The sequence below is a fragment of the Betta splendens genome, chromosome 10, assembly GCF_900634795.4.
Source record: "Betta splendens chromosome 10, fBetSpl5.4, whole genome shotgun sequence".
NCBI classification, from domain to species: Eukaryota; Metazoa; Chordata; class Actinopteri; order Anabantiformes; family Osphronemidae; genus Betta; species Betta splendens.
In genome coordinates, this window is record NC_040890.2 from 9340006 (window position 1) to 9366400 (window position 26395).

Below are 26395 nucleotides of genomic sequence, written 5' to 3' on the forward strand. Positions count from 1 at the left end.
TGACTGTGCAGCATGTGACAGGTCTGAGCTTTGTAGTGGGTCCTAGCAGGCTTTTTTGTTTTTTCCCCCTTCTCCGATTGTTCCGTGCATTTTGTGCTGCCACCGTATCCACTTTACCTACGGCTTGTCAGTAGGAGCTTGTTGTTGTGACATCACCAAGGACATCTGGAACGCTGCGCCTGTTACATCACATCTCTCAGCTTCCCCACATTTTTTGCTGTTCGTGAATGTCCGTCGACCCCTGTAAATTATTACAGGAAACAAAGCACAGTGACATTACAGTAAATTCATTTATAGCCGTGCTTTTCCAATGACAAATTAAAGTCACATATGAAAATGACAAAATATCAAAAAAAAAAAAAAGAAGGACAGATGTGAACGAGTGCTGCAGTAGCTGTGACCGACAATTTAGAGCAATTATGTCAATAAGATAATTATCACTTGGCTCCGAAGTGGTTGTGTGGAGGGGGGACTTTAACTGGGATGCTAAAGTAGCTGCAGACGGCCACTGTCTGACACCTGACTGAGGGTTGAACCACCTGGGAGCAGCTCATCTGACAATCAATGGCGTAAACACCGCTGCAAAGATTAGGACACAGAATCAGGCAATTTAACATTTCAAGAGGCGGCTGCCGTCACATTTCAGCTCAGCTGGAGGTGAGCGGTGAGGTTGAAGCTGAGAGATGCTAAACTGACAACACGCAGGACGGCCTCCAACAGGAAGAAACCGCTCATTTCTGCATTTGGCTTGAGTTTCTTTTGTCCCAATGTGAATCGTAATAAGGGAAGCGCTCAGAACAGATGAGGACATTTGTCAAACTCTTATTTAGCTGAAAACACATTTTGTTCATCGGGCTTTTAATGTATTCAACACAACTTCAAAAATGTCAGATTTCAAAGAGGGAAAACTGTTGTTATCATCAGAGCATCGTGGGATGTGGCTCCGGCGGTGGTAACATAAACACCGAGAACAGTGTAAGTCACAGGATGGAGTCTTGAAAATGATCTCTTTTATTGTAGAGGGGATTTAAAACAACGTGGGCCATCGTAATGAGCTACACAACCGGCCTATAAGACATAGTTAAATATGTGTAGCGCAGCATCATTTGCTAGTCAGTGCACCCTCGCCGGTGTGTAACACTGATCAAATCTGCATTATTAACAAGGCCGTTGTCTTCCCATTGTTGGAGAAAAGCCTTGAGGCGATTTGGAACCGTCACAAACGTCCGATGCTCGAACCGCCTCCTCCGGCACAGCTGTTATTCTGCGGCGCGCTCTTGAACTAACCCGTCCTCTCGCCTCGGGCCCGGCATTCATCCGCCGGTGACGGAGCTGACGCGTTCCTGAGCGAAAGCCTGCCCTCGCGAGTGCGCGTGACTCACCTGAAGCCACCTGTGAGAGGCCTCGGCGGCGCCCACGGGCTGCTTCTCGGAGACGGAGCAGCGGCCTGATATCACAACCGGGCCTCGGACCCGGAACCGCTCCCACACTGCAGGTCACGACCTGGCACTGTTTCGATTCTCGCCGTAGCTGCAGAGGCTAAACACACTTTTCAGGCACAGCCTCCGCTCCTGCGTCTAATGACTGACTCTGGCCTGTTTGTATCAGCAGCGCGTTCTGTTGTTGGACACTTTCCGCTGGATGAGTATTGAATGTCAGCGCTAATGGCAGCTCCATAGCATCAACCACTTGCTCTACAGCGGCGACACTTGTTAACCCTGGGGAGTTCTCTTTGTGCAGGCAAGTGGTCTCCACGCAGAGTGTCGCTTGCGGCCGCGGAGCGTGCTGGTGGCGGCTGGTGTTCAAAACACTACGTCTGATTCCAGTGATTAGCGCCTTTACCTGCTGCTATGAAGGCGGAGGCCCGTGAGCACTGCTACAAACAGCATTTTCACAGTGTCTGAGCAGCAGCACTTTGTCCGATGAGGCCACTGAGCCTCGTCGGCCTTTACTTACTGTACAGTAACGCTCACTCTGGGGGCGCTTGATACAGTTTAGTGCCTAAATTGTGTATTTGAACTTTCAAACTCCACTGCTGTTTGCATTCATACTTTCTTAGATGCGCTTGGTGTTTTAATGCATTTGAAGTGACTGGTTGGGTTTTTCTAGGACCTGCACCCGCTGCAGTGAAAAGCTGAATCCAACCATAGAAACCTAATTATGTCATAGTCACGAATCTGTGAGCTGAGCTGCAGGATCTGATATTGTTTGTGGACAAGCAAATGTGTTGTTGTACCATTTATAGTTTGGTGCATGAAAACACATTCAGAGTACGTAGGGAACGTTAGTGCACTTGGTCATTATAGCTACAGAGAACATGGATACAGGTGTGATTTCATTCCTCTTTAGCTCTTATCTAATAATGATTTCAGTAATTATCATCAGTGAAACATTGTTACCCCTCATTACCTTAGACATTATGAAAGATTCCCCCACCCACTGCACCGTCTACTGTGGTTACAACTTTGATACTATTTCATTGTATAGCTATTATCTTTTGATTTCTGTTGTGTGTATAATATGTATAATTCCACTATTGCCCCATTATAAGCTCTAAATTCTGAAACAATTGAATCACATAACATCAAGCCAAAAATGACACATGGACAAAGGCAGAACAAAAGCGAATGACAAAGCACAGATGATAAACTATTGATCTCTTGTGGATTTGAAGGCCACGGGGAGGAGATGGGCTTTCAACCAAGATTAAAAATCATCAATAGAGGGAACAGATCCATAAAGACAGAGAAATTAGCTCTAAAATGACTGAGTTGTGTTATAGAAATTGTTACATCTGTCTCATGAGTGCTCCCATGACTCCAAGCTACTACAGTATCTGACATCTATACTAAAATATAGAAAATAAATACTATTGCTCTTTCTGTGATTTTTATGTTGTTGGTGTTTTTCCACAGCTGAAAGGAAACCAAAGCACCAATGGTTTGAATGTTGTATGCATCCAAACATTCTTTGAGCCCACTGCACAAAACATACTGTACTTTATCACACATAAAGTGCAGAGTTAAAAAATAAAAAAAAAAGATAAAAGCCAATACGATATTGACTTTAACAAAATGTCTGAAAGGCCTAATTATGTCTCACAGGCTAATGTGTAATCCTTTTATCGCACATTAATTTCTTGAATCAATTTAACATTAATGGGGAACTTCACCAGTGCCGAAAGAGTAACAACGATCACATTCAGGATGTAGGAACGGAGATCTGATCCGAGATCTGCTCAGCAACCCCTGATGCCACCACTGCCACAGTCAGAAGCTGGTGGCAACACATTTAAATACACAAACTTAAGCACAAGGTGGACTGACCTCATTCAAAGCTGAAATAGATCAATTTAGTTCATTTAAAATAAATACACTCACGCACTTGAGTTTATGACATTTATTTATGATTCAAAATCAAGGTTATTCATGCTCAAGTGTCTTTACCTTCACACTATTTGCCGTTTTTGTTTAGTAACATTTCAGAATTATCAACGTGTGAACCTTATATAAACAGAAATATTCAGTCCAACTTAATATAACTTTAATCCCTGGTGGAAATTTGACTGAAAAAGATTTTGGATTAAAACTCATTTGTTTTATTCTCAGTTGTATTTGTGCGTCTTGATGTTGTTAATGAAGAGTCGACCGTTAGCTACTGGCACGTCCCATCAGGGAAATCTTTACATCCCGTTGCCGGCTTTTAAGGTGTGCATGATCGTGGAAATTAAGGAGTGAAGTGAAGGAGCTTTAATAGCCTGAATTAATTCACTGGCTGAGAAAACCCTAAACTTCACCCGTGCAAAAACTGCTCTGTTGCTTATTAGGCGTTTCAATCGCCTATTCAGCCTTTAAGGAACTTTCTCATCGCTTCTGTTTCATTCATTAATTTTCTCCACCCTCTGCTCTTAATCGTGGGTGTAAAAAAACTCGTCTTAACCTCCGAATTGATATTTGATTTTAAGAAAACACGGTCTAAATAGTGAATACATGATTATGAAACACCACCTTCCCCATGGGAAGAATAATCGCTTTACAGGACGATAACGTGTAACGCGCGCGCGCGCGCGCGCGCGCACACACACACACACACACACTCGCTTTCTTTACGCAGACGCGTTCTTTACGCACACGCGCATACGCGCAGATGCGCTTTACGCACACGCCAACGAAAGAAGATATGAAAAAGCCGTTTTTCTGACGAGCTGTCAATGGAGGCAGAGCGGCGGGGCAAAATAAATTCTCTACTCCTCTTCATGTAAGATGCGTGTGCCCTTGGTTACCTAGTAACTCTCTTCTCCATCTCCAATCGTCGCTCCCGAGTATCCGGCGGGAGCGCGCCGCGCGTCTCCGCCACGCTCGCGTTGAGCAAAGAGTCAAGGCAGAAGCGTCAAACGCGCCAGGACTGGGAGGAGAGCTTCCCGCTAAAATATTGAACAATACTGCTCATAACAGTACATATAATGTGATGGGAGTGATGTACTAAATTGGCGGCAGCGTGAGGATGAGGAAATCCGTTATCGCTTCACAGGAAGGTCATTTCCGAAAAATATAAGCGGTGCGCAGACCTGACGGATATTTGGAGTACGTACCCGACTGCAAGTGAAGACCCCAAAAGAGTGAAGCAGTGTGTTCGGAAATCAAGGCATGGGGGGATTTACATCTCGGCAAGTCAGGTGAGTCATTTCATGCGACCGACTGCGTGGTGACTGACTTATAGGACGCGGGCGAGATTGGCACATCGGGCTACTTGGATTAAAACGATAAGACTTAGATGCGATGTCTTTTCCTCTGGAGACGAACAGCATCCTGTGCTCGTGCCTCGACGCAGCGCTTCCAAACCGAGCCGAAGCACGTATACGTCCAGAAAAACGCATCTGGACCTTGTGACTTGAACGGACTAACCCGAGTGTGATTAGAGGCAGGGGTCTGGGCGCCGGGTACCTGTGTGCGTCCGTCCGTTGCCCACACGCGCCCGTGTAACGTGCTCCGCCACCACTGCCCCTGCGCATGTGGATTCGGGACACAAACGCTTGTGATCATTGTTCAGGGCACTTGTTACTTGGGCATAAAGGGAGCCTGTGTGCGCGGCGGAGCAGTGACGCGCGAGCTCTCGCGCTCCCTCTCCGCCGTCGCTCTCTCCCAGCGGCGTAAATGAAAGAGCTCAGCGACTTGCTTTTGGGAAAATGAAATTTCAGCCTCGGTAGTTTGACGGAAATTAAAAGACAATTTGCGGAATCAGTTCAGCCGTGATGATATCAGAGGGTTGTGTGACTGGGATATGGCACCAGTTAGTGTGAGGCTGCACCTCCATCTGCTGCTGGAGGAGTGGGTGATGCTGCTGCTGCTAGGACTCCATGGACGTGGGAAGCCCAATTTTACGACTCTTTTAAGTTTTGCTATTGCACGTGGATTTCCTGCTCAATTCCAACGCGTGTGTGCATTCCTACTGCATTGATGGGATGTTGCTTAGTTATTTAACGCAACCAAATGTTTTCATTTGGCGTTTAAAGTGACTCTAGCTCATTTAAACAAGTGTAATGAATGTGCATATGGCATCATTTATATGCATTTTTCAGCAAAACTGAAAATCTAATAATGTAAATGAATCTCTTTCCAGTACATGATATTATTGATTTTTTTCTGCTCATGACTGTGCTATTTTTTTTTTTGTAAACATCCTCAGTCTTCCTTGGGAAAAATTCCCATGGAAGCCGTAGAAACCACATGCGCCAATTGCTTGGGGAGAAAAGGCTAAATTTAAAACCCTTTAATGATCCTTCAGACCTCACTTTGCTTCGCGGAGACATTCCTGGACACATGGCACAAGCTCGGAGACAAATAGTTCCATTGTAGCCGTCGGTAGCAATAATTAACCGTGAGAGTTGAATTCCTAAAAGGGACGAAGGAGTGGAAATGTCAAAAGCGAGAGTTGTCATGGTGACTGGTTGAATAAGCAACGTGTCCCTGAAACCTAAGCATTTAGGAAGTGATCCAGCCTTTTATTTGGCATCCGTGCCTCACTATTGATGACAGCGGAGCTTAATGAGCGATAATAACACAGACATATAGAAATCCCAGTGAGTTGCGGACATTTGTAAAAACACCCTATGAAATTTGATTAGGACTCTATGGATTTTGATTAGATTTGCTGGCCAATTGCGTGCATTTATATTGTATGAGTGTCTTCAATATCTTGTGAAGGATTATGCATGCTGCTGCTGCTGCTGCTGCTGCTGCTTTTGAATTCTCTCTCTCTCAGGCCTCTCAGTGTTTGTATTCCACTGAAGCAAAGTGCTGTTTTTTTGAGATCCCTGCTGTTTTAATATCCATCCTGCACTTTTTTTTGTTTTGTTCCAGATTTTTCTGGGTTGTGCTCGAGCTGTGTGTGACAATCGAGGCGGCTTAATTTACAATGAATGCGACCCATAGCTTTCTGTTTCAGCAGCTGGAGAATAATTACTGAGAACGCCGCCCGCTGAACGCATCCTTTACAAAAGTGGGAGGGGGGGGGGCGTCAGGACGGGGTCAACGTGGGGTCGCTGAGACACAGACACACACACACACACACACACACACACACACACACAAACACACACACACACACACACACACACACACACACACACACACACACCTTTTTAAAGAGCAGCTCCGTGTCTGTTGTTTACCCCCTAAACCTCAGAACTGCTCAGGAAAAGCTTCATGAGACTCCCCCTCTGCTGTAAAGGTCAGCGAGGCTTCGTCCTGGACAAACATCAGCACGTCGTTGCCGGTCTTGGCACCAGGGAGCCGCTCGTCTTCACTTCCTCTTCCGGCATTTCTTTTTTTTTTTTTTTTCGCCCTCACCTCCAGACGGGAGATGCGCGCTTGCACATATGAAAAAGCCGGCGGAAGGTTATTTGTGTTTTCTAATATTCTTCATGGTGTTTGACGCGTTGTCTTGAAGCAGCAGGAGCGGGAGCTAAATAATTTCCCAAATGGATCCCCCTGACCTTCTGAAAATATGTCCTATCGCTGCCTGTGCTACAGCCGAGGAAACACCTGCCAGTGTGTTCACAACTTGGCAAAGTCATGCACGCAAAAATAAAGAGGCAGTTGTGGGGAGTTCGGACGTGATGCGGGTTAGTTATCATCAAACGGGGCGATCGCACTGGCCTTAATGGCTGATGTTCATCACGACGCGTAGATTTGAAAGCTCTAACTAATCAGACATATACATATGTATGTTTACGGGCTTTAACGGTGCAGAGGATCCATCAAGACAGAGGAGCCGTCCTCACCTTTCACCTTTCACAGTGCGAATGATCGAAGGCCCTTCAGCTTTTCAATTACGCCGCATATTAGCAGCGATGCAGCGCCAGAGCTCTGGAAATGAGTGAGGCGAAAAGCAGCGGAATCTTTTAAACCTAAGTCAAACTGTGCATCACGAGGTGTCAACAAAGCGATTTCATAATCTGCCCATCCCCAGACGTAGATGCACAGTGACTAATGAAGGAGGATAAACTTGTCTGTTCATATTTGCTCACGGAGGATTCGCCTTCGTCGTCATTAAATCGCACCTTTTGTGACGGAGAAGGCGCTGATTGTTTCCTTAAAAACATTTCTCCAGACGCGCAGCGACTCACCAGACGCACTCGTGTCATATTAATTTTAATAATGAATGAGACATATTTGTTAAATCTGTGAAAAGATGAAAGCGTCTTTGTTTGAGTAACAAAACGGTTTTGGCCCGAGGCGAAAAGATACGCCTCAAGTCTACTGCACATAACATATTTAACAGAGATTTTACATTGTTCGTGGCCCAAAAACATCTCCCCTGACTAACAGGTTTCTCTGCCAAAGAGCAATGTCTGCTTAGTAAACAAGATTCTTTTGGACATCACCATTTTAACTACAAAGCAGATGTCACACAGTATGTCTCCACTCACTGTCTGCCAGAAGTTATTTATTTTTTATTTAATTATTAATTAGACAATTCACGCTCAGTGACACAGACCGAGGACAGAGTCCGATGACTTAATATGCAGCCGAATGTGCTGCTGATGAGGAGCTGTTTGACAATGACTCCTTTATTTGAAGGGCCTTTTTTTTTTTTTTTTAAACTGCATCACATGTCTCTCATGAGAGAGACTGGACGCAAAGCTGTTCCTTTAGCCTTACATAAGCTTAAACTGGGATAAAACTCCGCCCGTTGCGTTCATGTGGAACATGCAAATGACACGAATGACCTTTTTAACGCTGGCGTACAGGAATCAATCCACTCAAGCAGCGTGCGCAGCTGTGTTTACATGCCATTGATTTTTATTTTGTCAAAGAGTTTGCAGATATTTGCATACGGCGCTGCCGTTTGCTTTTTACTAGCGCGTGCAGTTGTGACAGGGCGACCTGCTGTTATTTACTCAAATTTACACTTTCCGTGGACCTGACCAGCATTTTGTGGAGCTCGAATAAATTATATAAAGTGCTCTCACTGTATTTAAAATTGCATTGAAAGCCGCTCGTTTAGGAAAGTTTGAACTGAAACGTTCCACAGGTCACTCTGTCGCACTGTAGTTGTGCTGGACGAGATGAAGCCTCGCCTGTTTGTTTCTCACTTTAATCCATGTGATTAAAATTGAATGTTACTCCGCGTAATCCTCCCCGAAAATATGCCGACACAGTGACAGGCAATCAACAGTTTTAAAGCGCGGGCGGGGGACACCAGCGTCCAGGTGAAGCCGGCGTTCTCCCGCCCCTTATCCCACTGAGCGATCGCTAATCCCCTTTCTCTTAACATGGGGCGAGCATTGTGTGGGTCTGGCAGGACACAGATGCGAGGGCCCCGTCTAATTCAGGGGTAAATTAGTGGAGATAAGGCCTGAGTCAGTACCTCCAGCCCACCACCGATCCCCCGGGGCAGGCTCTTAAGGAGCTTAGTGAAAGCCTGGCGTATGAAGACGTGACATGGAGCTGGCTAAATGGGCGACGTTGGAGTGTCTTCTGACAAACTAATATTCATATATGGGTCACCGTCGTTCAAGCTGTAATCCCATTCAATTTATTCATTCTTGGTTATTAATTCAGAGTTTTGAAGAAAAAACACGTGTGAGGGAGGTGGACGACGAGACATCAGAGGCTCCGGTGCAGCCTCGTGTCCACTCATAAGACCAGGTTGTGTGAGACGATGAGCGTGTCACCGAATCAATAATAAATGCTGGTTAGCTCGTAGTAAAGAAGGAGGACGACCTCCTCCAGAGCCACTGGGCCACGAGCACTGGGGAAACAATTAGAGGCTTCCTCGCACTTCACAGCGCTGCTGATTTGTGTGTGTGTGCGCGTGTGTGTGTGTTTCAGCCCCGTCGCCCTTCTCCTAATTTTTCTCAAGGGTCCGTTGAGAAATTGCAGACGCGGGGCTGCGGCGTCTTTTCCCAGCGAGAGCCACAAAAGGCCAACGTCAGGTCCCGGTGATGAATGCGCGGCCGGCGCGGGGCGGGAAGCGCGCTGACGGATAGGACGCCAGTCTTGCGGGTGTGTGTAACCTCATAATGCTGACAGATTACAGATTTAAATATTTTAAATCTGGCCGAGCACATGCTGCTGGTGATGAAGAGAGTGGGAATGACGGCAGTAATGCCAGAGATTAATACAGATCTCTCTCTCCACTGCCACCAACACCCTGCTCCACCAGTGGACCCTCGTCATGAGTTACACTGCTTTCTGTTTAATCCTTCCTCCACCTGCACACATACACAACTCTGCTAAAGAAATACTAAGCAGATTTATTTATCATGTTGTAGGTTCATTTAAATCAGTACTGACACTGAGTCCGGTGTTCGTGCAGCGCCTCGTTTTTCTTTCTTTCTCAAGGCAGGATGTAAATAATGCGGACGTCTTTACTTTTATCCTGCTTTATATCAGGTTTTTACACCGACCTGGAGCCAAACTTTTCACCTGTAGTCGCGGGGCTACACTCAGAGATGGAATTAGACACATGCGAGTTGTTTTAGCATCACTATTTCATCCCACTATTTGGGCTAGCGAGGATCCGGGAGAACACATAAAATATTACGGGGGTCATAAATAGAAAATGCAGGATTGTGGTGGTTTGGTCATTTCTGCCTCCCAGCGATTGGGGCCTCTGTTTGCTCTGCTTCGCTCCTTTATTCTTGGCTGCTGTCAGAGGTCTTGAAGGTGCAGCCTCAAAAATAAAACATCATTCTGCTTAAAAATATATTTTCTTCAAATTAAAGTATTAATTAAATTATATGCATTTCCCCTGAAGTGAAGCAGTTCTGCTGGAAAATGCTAAGCAGCTAAACAAAAAACATCTATCTAGTTATATAAAAACTGTAGCCTTAAAACATTCACACGTGTAATTTATGTGTAATTGTATCACGCAAACTCATCCTCAGGTTATTAAAGCCACTGAATCCTGAAAAACAGCGCCGAGGACGCGTCCTTGGCTTCTTCACTTGTCTGTCTTTACTAGCGCTCGCATTTCCTCCCACATTCCGCACACATGCAAATCAAGTTGACTGCGCCTCCGAACGGCCCGCGGGCACGAATGTGAGTGTGAGTGGACGGACGTCTGCGCGTTTGGCCCTTTGATGGGTGTCCACTCCTGTTGCACTCGTCTGCAGCAGTCCTAATGGGAACGTACTGTATGAATAACACAACACGCGGGTCAGCAGATATTAAGCGAGCAAATCTAATCAGGTTCTAATAGTATTACTGTTTTACAGTGTTTGTAATGGGCCTTAATGGCATTGTAAAAAGCCTCTACCTTAATAGGACGGCACCTGCTTGGGGTTTGGTTTATTTTGGTGCTTGCTTTTAGACCTGCTCCTGACTGTAGTCTATTTATACTGCTTGCCAGCTTGGCAGTGATTCCACATAGCCTCTGAGAACAGAGAAATTCCTCCATTGCGCTCGGAGCCCATCTGAGCCCGGATTCCTCCCAAAAGGAGCCATCCTCCACAATTATAGCTTTCTTCCAACGATACCATCATCATGCCATCACTCCGTGTAAGAACAGGCTCCAGGAAATTGACTTGATATTAATCTGACAGAATTACCAAGAAAGGAAATTAGACTGGGGTGTTCTGTCTTGCATTGATTATGTTTTAAAGGCAAGATGCAGACTTTTACGTGGCTGTTGAGCCTCAAATAATTGAGCATCTCGCCTGCTGTCTATGTGGAACGCCGTGCGACAGCCCATGTCAAGCTTTATAACCCACGCTAAGTGGAGTTTATTTGACCCAATAGGTTCTCTTTGACTTGCTGCTGCTCATCACACTGAAACAGATCCAGATTCACCTGAGAATCTGGGTCACTGCAAAAATAGCCTTGTGGCTTATTCTCTCAAGATGGCAGCTCTGATGAATTGGTGGCTGTAGGTCACTGTGACAATAGATTGAAGGGGAGGGGGGTAATAATGAGGGGAGGCGCTCTGGAGTTTAGTGCCCTGTTGGAAAGAAGTTTGGCTCCAGAGGAGTTTGGTGATGTGGGCGAACACGTGGGACCAGACCGACACTCTGGGCGCTTCCCTGATCCTTTAAGTAGGACAGATTTGAGGGTTTTGCCACTGCCCAAATAATTTGCTTTAAAATTCATAATCGCATATTATTTCTAAATGTGTGGGATGCTTTTTGATAGCAGATTATTAATATACTGCGTTTCCATAGGCTACAGGGACGTGTGTGACAGTTTTTACGCAACTGTTTCTTTTTGGGAGCCTCAAACCAGGAGTGTGTGATATTTTACTTACAGCAGGAAGGTAGATTTGGGCCGAGAGACTCCAGGGCTGTAAGTTTCTCTCCCAGGTCCTTTCGGCCCCGCGCCCACTGGCGAATTTCAGCGTAGTTTAAGTACAGGTGTTGAATGACATAATAGTGGTGGGCAGTTCAGTCCTGGAGCTGAAGAGCGAGATGATACTGTTGGAATGCAGGAGCGGCGAGAGGATCAGAGAGGATAAGAGCAAGGACAGAAGGAAGAGGTGCGATTGAAGGGAAACAAGAGGAAAATGGTTAGGTTGGAGCAAGGTAAGCCCGGATAAGCCTTCTGACAAGTGAGCGGCTGGCTGAAGAAAGACGGTCAAAAAAAAAAAAAAAAAAATCAGCCTAGTTTGTTTTATTCATAGCGTGGACATCTGCAGCTTTGCCATCTATTTTTTACGGCGGTACACAAACAACAAGCAGAATACAAATGCCGCCGAATTGTATCCTGGAGTTTTTCGACGCACGCTCTTTCATTTGAAGATGTTTGATTGAGGCAGATCTCCCTGCCACGTTGAAAATTACTAAATGATTCAACGCTTTCTGACACCCCGGAATTTACTGGCGTTCTCATCTCTTATTCTCTTTAATCACATCCTCTTTCAATCCGAAACCTGCTTCACACACATTTCATGCATTTAAAATTCTACAGAAGCCCTAACTCCAAAGCAAACAGTGACAATAAGCATTTATTGTTGAGGCTTTCTGGTAGCCTGGCACCCAGTAATATGTTAACTAATGGGATGTCGGCTGGAGTCATTTGCTGTTGCTGGTGAAGAATAACAATCCACTAAGGAGGTTATTGAATTTACAATCTCTAAGACTCTTCCTGATTTGTATGGCCAAGGTATCTCCCAGCTCTACGTCTGAAATAAATTATTCAAAGTAAGAAGCATTGTATATTTTACAGAAGTGAAACATAGGGTGTAATTCAGGAGAAACTGTTGCACATCATCCAACTTGACTGGCTGCTGGGAAACGGACTTAAAAGGAAGCCATCACATTTACTTGCTGCACCCGAAGACTCCTCGGGGTTCATTCTAATGATGCTCATGTGATTTATCCGACAGATTCATGATCAGTGTGAAAAAAAAATGGGAAGCACGAGCTGACCTAATAAGCCATGTCTTTGTTTCCTACAGCGCTTTTTTGAAAGAAGCACAAAATGAGGGAACCTTATCACAAAAGACATCAGGAACGTGACATATTTCCTCCGGGATAATTGCGCTTTGTGCCTTTCGTGGCCCACTTTTCCCTTTGTGGCGACGCTTTCGCCAAACGGCTGCGTCGCGCACGTGAAGGTCCTTCCAGTCAAATCCACCAAGCAGAGGTTGCGAGCGGAGGCGCTCTCCGTTGAGGAAATGTTTACGCGTCGCGTTTAATTGTTCGGCGCAGTGTGAAAAGGACTTGTCAAACTGGGTTGAATGAGGATGCTCGCGTTCGCCTCTTAATCTGAGACCCGCATGCAAAAAAAAAAAACACACACACACACAAAAAGCAGCTAAAGATAAAAAAGCCTAGTGAACAGTGGAGCATGGATGTGCTGGTGAATGGCTCATGGAGGATATTTATGTAATCTTAGGGCACCAGGGCTGACTTAAACCGACTCAGAGCCACTGTTGCTGAGAGAGGCCCAAGGACAGCAGCAAATTTCCTAAATCCCTGGTAGACACAGAAAGTTAAGACAAGCAGTGTTGCAGTAAAACAAAGCCCAACCCATTTATCTGAGCATCCCACACAAGCCCTGGCCCAGATTTACAGCCCCGGGCATGCACAGCTACCAAATCTTCTGGCAGCCGCCGCCGCAGATATCGATAGGACGAGCGCGGATCCCACCGAGGAATTCTGGGCCGCGGGGTCGGACTTCCCGCCGCATGCACGGCCCCTAATGGCGTCAAATCATACACCAGAGGACCGTGATGTAAACCATTCTGTGTCATGATCACATCGTGAATTGGGATAAATTGTTTCGTATTGATTTCTGCTCCCTCTCTAAACTTGTCATGGTATGTGGCATTAAGACTTTATGGATTGTTTGACAAAACCGGGTCTTTGATGAGCATTTGTTGCCTCCGGGGACAGAACACAGCCTCCATTCCATCAAGAGCAAAATGCCTGTTTGAAAACAAATAAAACACAGGCCTTCTCTCATCATTAGATCTAAAGCGCTTAATCCTACACAGAGGCGTCTCTTCTTCCACTCAGAATCTTTTCTTTGTATCAAATGCATGTGGATTTTCTCCGAGGGGGTAATGTATGGCTGCATACCAAGTTGGCGGTGCTGCGTTCTGGAGGTCAAGGATAAACATTGTTATCACTTTTTAGAAGCGATTTACAAGTGTAGGAAGAGACAACCATTCGTTATTAAATCACCCCCACTTACAGATGCAGGCTATGGTGGAAACTGGAACCTGATTGGTCCGAATGTTAAAGACGATGCTGCACAACAAGGCGATCTGACTGGTTTAGGTCTCAGCGACGGATCGGGAACATGATGTGTCCCATGGGAAAATCAGCTGACTCATGAAATAGTTGGGAGCCTTGTGACGTCCACTTCTGCTGCGAGACGTCGTCCGACGTGTGAATTGATTATTGCCATAGTGTCACATTGCACAGACTGGATTACAATGGTGGAAGTAAGTCTCTGAGACAACAAACAACAAACGGCTCGTGGAAACCCAGAGCTTTGCGGCTTCATATGTAATTTCTACAACCTTTGAATAAAAGCTGCCTTTTATTTTGGCTCAGTGACATTTTCTCCCTGCCAACTTCTAAGACATAGAAAGGACAATACAAATCACCCACACACACACACAAACAGAGCGTGAGGCGCACCTACACAGGCCAGTAGTCACTCTAGCTAGTCTCTCTGCTCACCACAGGGGTAAATATTGGTAATAGGTAATGTGCCATCTTGCCTCTGAGGGCTTTTACTGTCTATGAAAATTGCACCAAAGCCTTGAAGTCACATGAAATTTTACAGCCGAGATGGAGGCGCTGTCATTGTTGTGTTTGCTCCTTGCGGAAGCTCCAAGGCTTTTCAGCCGGGAAACAACAATGGCCTCGTTGTTCCATCATCTGTCTCTACATTCATGCCTGGTAAAAAAAAAAAAAAAAAACACACACACATAAAGCTCTCTCCCCCTCTGTGAGCCTCTAGTTGCGCTTGTATCGGCACAGTTCAGGCACAGAGGAATAGTTTTCAAAGTGTCACCGTTTAGGGCATGGTTTGGATGTCAGCAGTTAAAATGAATAAATAATGTGCCCTCAAGTTGCATTTGATGGAGCAAGACCTGATCTGATATGACGTTTCACTCAAGCTAGCTACAGTAGCATCCAGATGTTGGTGGAAAAACCCTCTTTTTTCTCCCTCAGGTCGCTAATTAAACATGGAGCAGGCAGGATGTTTGTAGTTGTTCCATCGACAAAAACATTAAGAGGAAGGTTGGAGAGATTCAGATAAGAGAAATTGCTTCATAAGAGCAAAATTGATTTGGAGGTGGTGCATCGTGTGCAAGCGTGGATCCATAATAGCGGCTACACCACGAGTGTAGGAGTGTAAATACAGCATCTGCACTCTGCCCTGGGCTCCGTCGCTGCACTGTGGGCAGATCGGGAGGAGAGATGCTGGAGAAGCCGGCCGTGTGCGTTGTGTGCAGCTTTTGAGGAAGTTACGACAACCCGAGGCCAAGTTTGCCTGCAGTGTTTGGATATGGCCTACTTCTAAGTGTGCAGTCATTAATATGGTCCTCTGCTCTGGTTAAAGCACACAAATGGGATTTTAATATACTGTATATGCAAAGTGAGACATGCGCCGTACTACATGTGCTGTCTTTTCATTGCATTGGATTTAGATCCAATCCAGCGGTCTATTAATGCATATATGCATGTGTTCTGGGATTCACAAGGAGGTGGGGTCCTGTACTGTGCGCGTGGCGCCTCCCCGCGTGACCTTGAGCGGCCTCGGAAAGCCCCGGCGTCTGATGATGTGTGCCTGGTTCCGCGCTGGCCTAGTCCTGTCTCCTGGACTTTGCAGCGCCCGTGTGTGTTTGAATAATGTCCTGCAGGAGACACTCTAAGTGCAACGTCTAGGACTCAGGCGTCAGCAGTAATATCAGGGCGGCCTCTCCTCTCCTCTGTGTGCAACGGCATGGGGGATATTACAGCATTAGGACGCATGAATTATAGCCATATTGTTAGTTCAATGTCAGGGCACATTCAGGTGCCGCCATGGCAACGGTAGGATGCAAGAAAGGGGTTTTAAGAATATGCCTTTACGCACCGTCTTAGACATTGCTAATTAATGACATTCCCAGAATGATGCTGCGTTGACTCACGTTTCCACAGCTGTTGAGACTGTGATGCGTTCCCGGAGCCTGGTAAAACTGACGTTCTCTGTCATAGTGACTATAACAGTGTATTTCCCAAAGACAGGCGAAGGAGTAAAAAAAAAAAAAAAAAAGACCAACCAGTGCACTAACAAAGGATGCATTACCTAATAGATTTGGCTGAAATACAGAGTTCAGGGCGGTCTGATAAAGCTGGGTTACAGTACTTTAATCAATCACCAAGAACACGAGCCAATTTAGGAAGAAGCCTGACATTCAAGATAGGCTTTCAGACAGGATTAGAAATAGTGAATGGAGAGTAGACATATCTGCCGGGGTGAGCCGAAAGGACTGTTGTCAGGGGACACTGTTCCCTCCTTCATGTGTGATATTGAGGCATGACTATTCCTCCAAGACCCCCCCCTTCACCCCCCCCCCCCCCCCCCCCCCCCCCCCCCCCCCCCCCGCCCTCCCCACCGCCCCCATCCAGCCGGATCCATCCCATTTATGTTTGAAAAGTCACATTCTTCCTTCAGCCTCAGTTGCTCTTAGGTTTTTCCTGTGAATGCAGATGAGCGCACGCGTAACAAGACAGCACTGGTCGTCTCCGTTGTTTACGCTCTCCCTTCAAGAAAGGGCACTGTCATTTTAAAATGTCCCTCAGAGCTTATCATCGTCTGTAGTCTGTGGCCTGACTAATAATATCTGGAATATCAATGTGAACATGCGAAGAGCAGCAGAAGATGGTGCTTTTCTCAACTAGGACAGGCACTGGGGGATAAACAGCTGCTAACGCTTTCAAATATCTGGACATTGGGATCTGGGTTGAATTTCAGATGAGATGTTTTCAGAAAACACACAACTCTCTCTCTCCTCCAAATTCTGAAATAAAAACAAGGCATTTTTAAAAGCTTTAGGCACCGCTGAAAAGAAATCTTAGCCCGTACCTGCAGCGATACTTCGATGAACTGAGCGGGGATCAATGGGGAAAGCAGCCAGAGACGGCGATGGTGCTGGATAAGAGGATGGGTTAACTGTAGTGATTGATATCACCCCACTAATCCCTCAACATCTCCTCTAAATCCACCTGGCTGTGGTGCTCAACGAGCCTCTAATGTGATGAATTAAGATTTAAGTGCTCCGACCACATTTACATTTTTGATTCTTGCATTTTAAAATGTAAATCATTCATCATCCGACTGAAAAGTCTGCTTGTATTTTTATTGAACCCCTATGAGATTTCTATTTATATCAGGTTTTTTCATGTCACGCTGACATCGCCAACCCTTTTACCGTTGCCCCCCAACAGCCCAGGCCTCTGAATGGGAATCGCTGCATATTCTCCGGTGCTTCTGAAAAGCACCAGTCCTGTGCGTTACCTAAACACCTCTTATTAGTATTGGCTGATAGAGGCCATGTGGTGCAGCGAGTGTGTGTTTGGTCTTTGTTTATGCTGAAGATGAAGGTCACCCCCTCATTAGTGCGGCAGCATCTTTTTTGATGTTGTGATGTACATAGTAATCAAGTGGGGCTCACAGTGCTGTTTACTGTTGACCTTTACTTAAAAGCACATCACTGCCGGGTCGGTTATAAACTTAATTATGCTCCCATAAAACTCCAGGCATCATGTAGACTGGACAGAGCTCATTTAATCTGTTGTCATTAGGCTACAGTAACCCTGTGCTCCCTCTGTAAATAGAGCCCACACCAACATGCTCATGAACCCATTATAGCTTTTTTGTATATATATCGAGAGGGAGCGGGAGAGAGGGTAGACGCTGTGGCTTTCTCTGTGTTAAACACACTCCTGAACATCTCTGTGTTCAGAAATCCTGCTGCTGTCACACAACAATAGACTTTGGCACCTCTCACTTCTCTGCAACTACCATGCATTTGCATGTCAATGGCGTCATTCTACCACTGTGCTTTTGGCATTTGTGAACACTCTAGTAGGAAGCCAAGTAGTCAAAGTCTCTCAAAAGAAACATCGGGATAACGTGTCGCATGTTTCTGGCTCTCATTAACACGTTACTTTCTCTAAATCCATTTTGGCTCCATTGATCACTCGCGGTTACTGTAGGATCTCTCAGGCGTGTGATAGCGGGCTGTTTTAAATGCTCATGCAAAATTTAGGAGGCCGCCTCAAAGGAAAAGGTTAAACACTGTTGCAACTAAGGCCTAGGAGGATTGAACAGCATCCCATCAAATGATCCGACGTTACGCAAGGTCTCACGTGTCGTTGTACTGTACCTGAATGCCTTGTATCTCTATTTGGCTGTGAAAGCTAAAGCACCTAACACATTATTAGCTCATTAATTTTCCAAGCAGCATCTAGGTCATGTCTCCGCTCCGCTCTGCACATGTAGGATTCTGCGGAGGCCTTTCACTGCGAATCATAAGGCTGATCTTTCAACTTTCCCTCAGAACCGAGAAGCCCACTCCTCCTTATTAGGCTTGTTAGACCAACCAGATATTCCCTGCATATTTATAGTATAATAGTATATGTGCATCGGGCACGTGCGCACACGCACATAAACCAAAGCAGAACTTGCACGTCCGAGTCCATGGGCTGCAGCTTCAAATTTACCGTAATCGACTAAATTAATTTCACAGCCTTTTCGATGCGTTGATCTGAATTGTTAATCTTCGTCCGCGGGAAACATAATTCAAAATGCAGTCGTGAAAAGAGTGGTGAATTATGTGCACTGCGTTCAGGGCTCCGCTGCTTTTTGAAATGGTGCATAGCTAAGTATTGTCCTCAGGATGATCAGCTCTTCAAAGGCCTGGCTTTGTATGGTTTAGGAGGATACTTCTTTTTATGTTCTAGCTTCTGTGATGGGGGGGTGGTGGGTGGCGAGAATGTTAGAAACGCAGGAATTAATTTTCCCATTCCTACCAGAAAATAAAAGCAAATTTGACCAAATGGTAGCCTGCACTGTAAATTACCCACATAAACAACGCGTTTGATGTATGTTACATGCTGTGTATTGCAAAAACAATCCCAAGCACTTCATCACGACAACCATTTTTCAGGCCAAGGGGAACAGTTGCGCTTCTCTTAAATAATTGCTCCCCAATGTGGGTTAGTCCTAGTCGCATTATAGTCGCTTGATACTCTTCAAATGGTTATTTAGGCCAAGGACAACCAGGCGCGCTGTTTAACCCGGAATAGGAGAGTCAATACTAGCCACAGGAGCTGATCCAGCTAAGATTTTATAACGTGGTGCCAGTGAACCCACAACCCTCGCTGTGAGAGATCAGCTGCCTGTAATTACAGCCAGACCTCAATTAACTTGCAGCAAAGTAACAACTGCTTTAAGACAGAGATTTCCCCCACCGCCGCCGCTGTCAATCCTTTTACTGCGTGGACCAGTGCTCGGTGCAAGACTTAATATAGCTTTTCTGCATGAGAATTCATTCAGATTTTGCAAATGAGACTTGTTGTTATTTCTAATCAGTAGATGTAAGCGAGCTTTGCTGGTGAGAAGCTCAACAAGTGCAGACCTGAGAACAACAACTTCACGTCAGGAGCGTCAGGAGGCTTGATTTGCTCTACATACACTGCCATGCATGCGCCGTTGAGACTTTTATTAGCCCATGCATCCCACAAGCATAAAAAATCCATCCTCCTGTACGCCAGAAATTGATATTAGTGCACCCATGTTATACGTGCCGTCCCCACAGTGGGGGAGATGAAAGACGCTGCTTGAAAATAGCGAAGCTGACTTCTCTTTGGTATGCTCCAATGTGTCCTCTCCAGGAATTCAATCATGCTCCGGGTGCACCAAGTCCAATCAAACGTGTTGCCACTTCACAAAAACACAATGTATTGACCGACACTGTGGAAACATCACATGCAGGATTTAACACAGCTGATCATCAGGAGCTGATTTACTTGCGTGATAATACCCTGATGAAAGTCACTTTAGCGGATATTTATCATCATGTCATGCTGCTCTAGAAATTCTGCTCTCGTCTCTCTTCACTTTGTCCCATTTTTCTTACTATTACTGTTGAGTTTTACTGTTATTGGTGTCTAAGGAATAAAGAAAAGGAAGATCAAGATTAAAGGTCCACAGCTCCGCTCTCCACTCTATTGAGGCTGTACTCAGGCCCATTGTTGCCCTGAGCTGATGTTGCGTCTGCGAGTGAACATGCAAGAAAGTGCAGCCTCAACAATGGGTATCATTTTGGAGTCTTAGATTAGTGTTTTTTGTTAATTGGCACTCAACACAATTTACAATTGAGGTGCGATGCGATTAGTTTGGCAAGAATTTAAACAGAAAGTATTTTGACCTTTGATTATATTACACGAAAACTGCAATTGTGAGACTGATAATGAACATTTAATAGAAATTTGTGTCTAATGGTTGATTCGTTTGTAATTCCAGCAAAGTCCAAATGCAACCAGCCTCTTTTGTGGTCAGTGATTTGGCTGTTTACCGAGCCCTGATGGACGCTGTTGTCTTGTGCTCTTTGGTTAGCAGCACTTTGAAGCTGCGTTGGCAGGGTGATAGAAAGCGCACACGAGACACTTTGTCACGAGAACAGATCCCACCCTGCAAATGGCATCTGTGGGAGCTCAGATAATGACTACGGCATGTGTAAAGCCCTAATGTGTTTACATACAGCTAGATTAGAGTTGGACCCAATACTTGCCCCTGCGGTTTCTCAAAGAATCCCCGTGGGCCAGTTGAGTGATTAGCTACTTTGACTTTTTTCAGTGGGAGTGTCTGGTGGGACTCTGCAGTGGATCAATAGAAGTTAGAATGATGAACAGTTGGGGAAATTTCTTTATTTATCATTCTTTTTAAATCTAAGCTCCTTGCTTTTTTTCAACCCCCATCTAATAGACTCAGTTAGCGTTGATTAATATCCCTGTACCATCGCATATTGTCGCACATATCATATTACTAACGAAACCATATCTGACACGCAGGCAGGCCTGTCAAGTGAAGGGTAAGAGAGACATAACAGCTGCAGGAACAGGCCCAGCGCCTCCACTCGCAGCTTCAGGACTCCCAGACCGGATCTCCCGCCATCATTTTAGTCTCGCAGAACAAACAGTTGCTTCAAGCACCGTCAGCATTTAACAAAATGGCCATTATTTACTCGCGCCGCAGCCACGGAGTTCACCCACAACGCGCACCTGGAATCTGTCCTCGTTCGGGCCGCCAAGCTCAACCTCGCCGCGTTTCCCCGCTCGTCTGGCTGCTAACGACACCCGCGGCGGCCTTTATCCAGCCGCCAGGAGAAGGGGTGGAGACGCGCAGCGTAGCGGGCGACCACAGCGGCGGCGCCGTCGCTCGCCGCCGTCTCCCCTTTTGCTTCTTTTAAAAAATATGTCAGCGTCGCCGTGGTGATTAGCAGTCAGAATGTGCTGCGTCTTTGTCCTTGATTTGATGCCAAATCTCCTTAGTAATAATGACTGCACAGACTCTGTGTCTGATGAAAAAGGCAAAGGGAAGGAGGAGTGGGTCCTCGTCTCTCTGTTATTGTGCCACTGGTTCCCAGCAGGAGCCTTATGAAGCTGCAGTTCGGTTTTGACATTTCGCAAATGTTGTTTCTGAAACATGCCAATCTCCCTGATGCGACGTGGCGCGCCGTTGTTCGCGGAGCTCAGGAGCTTATAGGAGGAGCGTGACTGCGAGCGACGTGCGGCACGCGCGTGCATTCGTTATTGATTCCGTCACGCACAGAAATCCCTCCCATTTGATATAAACATGTGTAAAACAGACAATTTGCAGATTTACTGCATTCGCCACACGGATCCCGCGGCGCCAGCCTGTCACGAGTGGAGCCGGTTTCTCAAAATGGAGCCTCCGCGCTGATGTTGATTGAAGCACAAATGGAAGGCGTCGACGCTAGATTAAGTTTTCGCCAGCGCCCCTCGCGTTTTAATGAATTCAGAGGAGGCCACCACTCCGGCTCCTCTGGTCCCCGTCTTGTTGCCTGTCTCTTATCGCCTCTATAATGGCATATTCAGTCTTGGTTATAATGTAACTACACCAGGAGCATTTGTAATCAGCGACCACACTCTCACAGGTCAAGATGGCTCACTTCATTGAAGTTATATGTTCTAGAGGACTAATGCAGCTTTTTAATGCTTTTGTTGCAGGCTAGCTGCTCTAATAACAGAGTGAGCGGAGTCAGAAGCTCCATCTACTCTGAACTCTTATTGGTTCCTTTTTTATCAGAGTCCATTCAGCCGCTCTCTAAGGGATGTCGGGGCGTAGGAGTACATTTGGCTCTGTACTCAGGCTTTGATTGCGATGCAGAGATTTCTCGACTGTAAGAGAACAAAGGGTCTTCTACTGTACGTTTGCATGGTTGCGGGCCACTACCAAAATAAAATATGGTAGTGGTGAATGTACAGTGTATACGTTCTAGATGACTCACATGTTGAACCGTTGAGGTGCTTTTGAATAATGATGAATAGGGATTGGAGTGGTAGAATTTAACATGTCCTATTAATCAGAGCCCAGAGAATTGGGAAGGAGGGTGTTTAACAGCATGTACTTGGTGGAGTGCCGTCTTGCATTAAGGGCTAATAACCTCCCTTAGAGTCAGCACAGCAAACCCCCTCTCCCCCTCGCCTCTCCCTCGCCTCCATCACCACAGTTGTATTTATTACGGGCTGCAAGGCCACGGTGATGAGACGATCAATATTTCTGGGATGATGAGGGAGAACTCATGCAATCGCTCTCTCCCCCTCCCCCTCTCCCTCTCCCCATTCCTCCCTTGGCAGGGCTTCAGCAGGTAGAGAGATCAAAGCCGAGAGGACCTCTGAGATGCTGTTGGAGGGGAGACTGATGAAGTCCTCTGTGCTGTGTGTCCTCTAAACACACACACTCCATCACACCGTCCCGTGTCCTTGCTGTGTCCTGATTAAAAAGTTTGACCCGCTGCATTTTATCTTGCATAGAATTAGTGTTATCACACGGTTTCTGTTTCAGCGTGTGCGGATCCAAACAGAAATGGCAGCAGTTAAAGCGGGAAAAAGGGAAAGCACAGTAATGCCTCTGTGTCAGTGGGGTACGGTGCCCTTTAAAAACCTCCGTCAGATGGAGGGAGGACTGCAGTGGATCAATACGTAGACCTCTTTAGCTGTAGGTCTCATTATGGATGTAATTGCTTGAAGTTGAAAGAACTTTAGAACAAGTTGTTTATGTTGCTTTTTAATTACACTGCAGAACCACATTGCCGTCATTATGTATATTATTCTTATCACGCTTACATTTCTATTGTAACCAAGATGATGGTGCCAATTAAGGGCAAACTAGGGCTGTGTAATGGCCTATTGAGCTGACTGGGAGCTCAGTGAGAGCCCTACAGCACTAACCTGATAGCAGGTGTCCACATGTACAGTACTCATGTATATACACACAGCAGGATATTTGAGTCTTTGTAAACTGTCTGAGCTCCTGATGACATCCACAGAATGAGGTGTTAACAGTTGAAGCGAGCAATAGAAAAGTGGAGGACGACATTTTCGAAACATCCATGAAGTGCAGCTGAGGCAACGATTAAACAGCTTGAAGACAACTGATCATTATAACTTTTGTGCACAGCTGTTTTAATAATAATAATTGCTGGGTTCGGAATATGTGTGTGCGCTTATGTTGAGCTGCGCATGTTTTTAGATTCCACCTAGGTTCAAGTGTTTCTCACTTGCGGAGAGGATTATGGCAATACTGTCTGCTAGGTTTTCTGCTACAGGGATCCTAGTGTGCAGGGAAGGGACTTGTCAGTGACTTTTCCAGCATTTTAAAGCCTTTGCCAACCATTGGCCCCCAGCAATGCATGCCTTTTAGTTCCCAGATTGGATATGGATGGCTTTTCATGTATTATCACAAAGCGGGGTCTCAGTGTGCTGGAGTCTCTGAGCAGAATTGTCCACCGCACACGTTCCCACATATGCAAGTGTCTACCGAGGTGGGCTCATCGACGCTATTTACGAGATAAATGCAAGCGCTTTGGCTCTGACATGGGGGGGGGCTTACGTGCACACATGTGGAGAGCACTGACAGGCTTTCCGCTGATGCAAGGGGCTGCCGCAGATGGGAATAGCTGCCTAGTGATAACAGCACCTCCAGGAATGTCAGGATTGCTTTTTCTCAGTGGTTAGTGGCACTCCAACGGCCGCCGATACATTATAAATCATTTACACAGTCATTTTGGAATGCAATATCCTCCACTAAATGCTGGCTTTTCTCCTCTATTGTTATTAGAGCAAACTCTACAGTGGGCGCGCCAGGCTGAGGAGGAACCTAAGCCACAGAAATTGAAAATTGATCAGGTAGCGTGGAAGGTGTTGTCGCGGGCTCCACTGATGCACCCTGGGAGTGCTGATTAGCATTTATAGCTCGGTCACTGGGGGCGCTCCTGTTGCCTGCAACTACAGCCTCCTCTGCCCCTTTTTTCCCCAATCATGCCCAAAAAGTGATCTCTTACAACAGCAAACGAGGGAGTCGAAGGTTCAATTTCATATTCGCACAACAGGGGAATGTTGCGTGACATAAACCTAGGGATTAAATGTGTATCATGCTATTATGTTCTTGTGCATGACTCTTGCTGCTGTTAGCTGCCGTACAGCTCTAACTATTAATATAAAGACTAGACTTTGAAGTAGAAATAATTACCTACAGTGGTGACGCTTGATGCGTTTGTCCCATTAGCATATTCAGGTGCATCTCGACAGGTTGTCCAACAGTTAATTGCAATATCCGAGTCAAAGGCAGGTTCTTGATTATGTGGATTGATGGTGGCGCTAAGAGCTCTGTCATGTTTATGTGAAGTGTTTAATGTCATGACAGAAAAAAAAAAACTACCCACGAGTCAATGAAAAGGGAGATGGAACCGCTGGGCAGTCGAGGAATCTATCGTTAAATTTCCTGTCCTCTTGTGTTGCAGCACCGGCTAGAAGATCTGACGAAACGGAGAGCGAGGACAGCGACTGAGGCCCCCGCTGCAGCGAGGCACCGCACATCCGCGACCGCCTCCCCCTCGCCTGTACGCCGACGGGCTCCGCTAGCACGTGCTGATGACTGTCCCTCAGGTAGCCGGACTGCAGGGCTGAGCGGGACGCCCGCGCGTTTGCCGAGAGAGCGCCCCAGTTTGTATGTTGGTCACTTGCCGTCGCACTCGCTCTCACAGGGACCATGTGGTTTACTCCGAGGAGAAGTCGCCTCCCCTCGCAGGACTGGCGCCGTGCCTGCGGTCGCACCAATTTCAGCGTGTCCTTGTGGCTGCTGAGCTTCTGTTGGTGCTTTGCGGCCGTGCGAGGTCAGAACTACAACCCCACTGTGAACACGCAGTACGGGAAGCTCCGAGGGGTGAGGGTGCCCCTGCCCAGTGAGATCCTGGGGCCCGTGGATCAGTACCTGGGTGTTCCATACGCCGCCTCCCCAGTGGGGGAAAAACGCTTCATGCCCCCCGAGCCCCCTTCCTCCTGGTCAGGGATCAAGAACGCCACGCACTTTGCTCCCGTCTGCCCCCAAAACATCCATAATGCTGTTCCAGAGATCATGATGCCAATATGGTTCACCTTCAACCTGGATATAGTTACCACGTACATACAGGATCAACACGAGGATTGTCTCTATCTAAACATCTATGTTCCCACAGAGGATGGTGAGTGTGTCGAGTGACCAGGACCAACCCAGCTTCTTCTCCTTCTCTTCTCCGCTGTCTCTTCCTTCTTCTCTCTCTGTCTCCTCAGTATTTGCGCGGAGCATGACCTGTTGTCTGGCGCATGCTGTGTCCGTGTCCATCATCTCAACCTTCCATCTTGACTTGATCTTTCATTTAGTCTTTTCATCAACTCTCCCCTTCCATGCCACTGTTAGAGGTTCCTCTTTTGATGAGTAAATGACTTATTAATATGACTGAATTAAAAAAATATATAAAACGATATCTAATCATACTAGAAAGAGATTGGAAACACTTGGTGCACTTTCCTACCCCCACTGTCTTGACTGTTCTTGGGATATTAGCCATTGGTGATTAGTAGCTTGCCTCATGAATGATCTACTACTGTAGGGTTGGTGAAATATTCTGTCTGGTACATGAGAGGCCTGTGGCATCAGCCTGACCTATGTAAGACCCTTTACTCTCCAGGCTCTGTCTAGGCTGTCATTTGACAGCAACCATCTGTTGGGCTCAAGTCAAAAGTCTTCGAGTTGAATCCTTTAAGTGATGGGCCCCATTATTGCGAAGGAGACCCACACAAGAAAATGGGCTTGAAAGGTTAAGTTCTCTGAGGATCAAAGAGACAATGTCAAGTAACCCTTCCATGTCTAGTATGTGAATT

General features: G+C 46.2%; 1 protein-coding gene across 4 annotated transcripts in view; it reads left to right on the plus strand.

Moving 5' to 3' along the window:
- Positions 1-4299: 4299 nt before the first annotated feature.
- Positions 4300-26395, plus strand: part of nlgn3a (neuroligin 3a) — a 104208-nt gene continuing 82112 nt past the window's right edge. For 2 of the 4 annotated variants that reach the window (XM_029164793.3, XM_029164794.3), the window contains exons 1-2: positions 4300-4675; positions 24997-25716. In XM_029164793.3, the coding sequence (XP_029020626.1) occupies positions 25245-25716 (472 nt within the window). In that variant the 5' untranslated portion in view covers positions 4300-4675; positions 24997-25244. Of the gene's footprint in view, positions 4676-24337; positions 24383-24996; positions 25717-26395 lie in introns of those variants that run through there. The other 2 variants (XM_029164795.3, XM_041072708.2) reach the window with 2 other exon arrangements.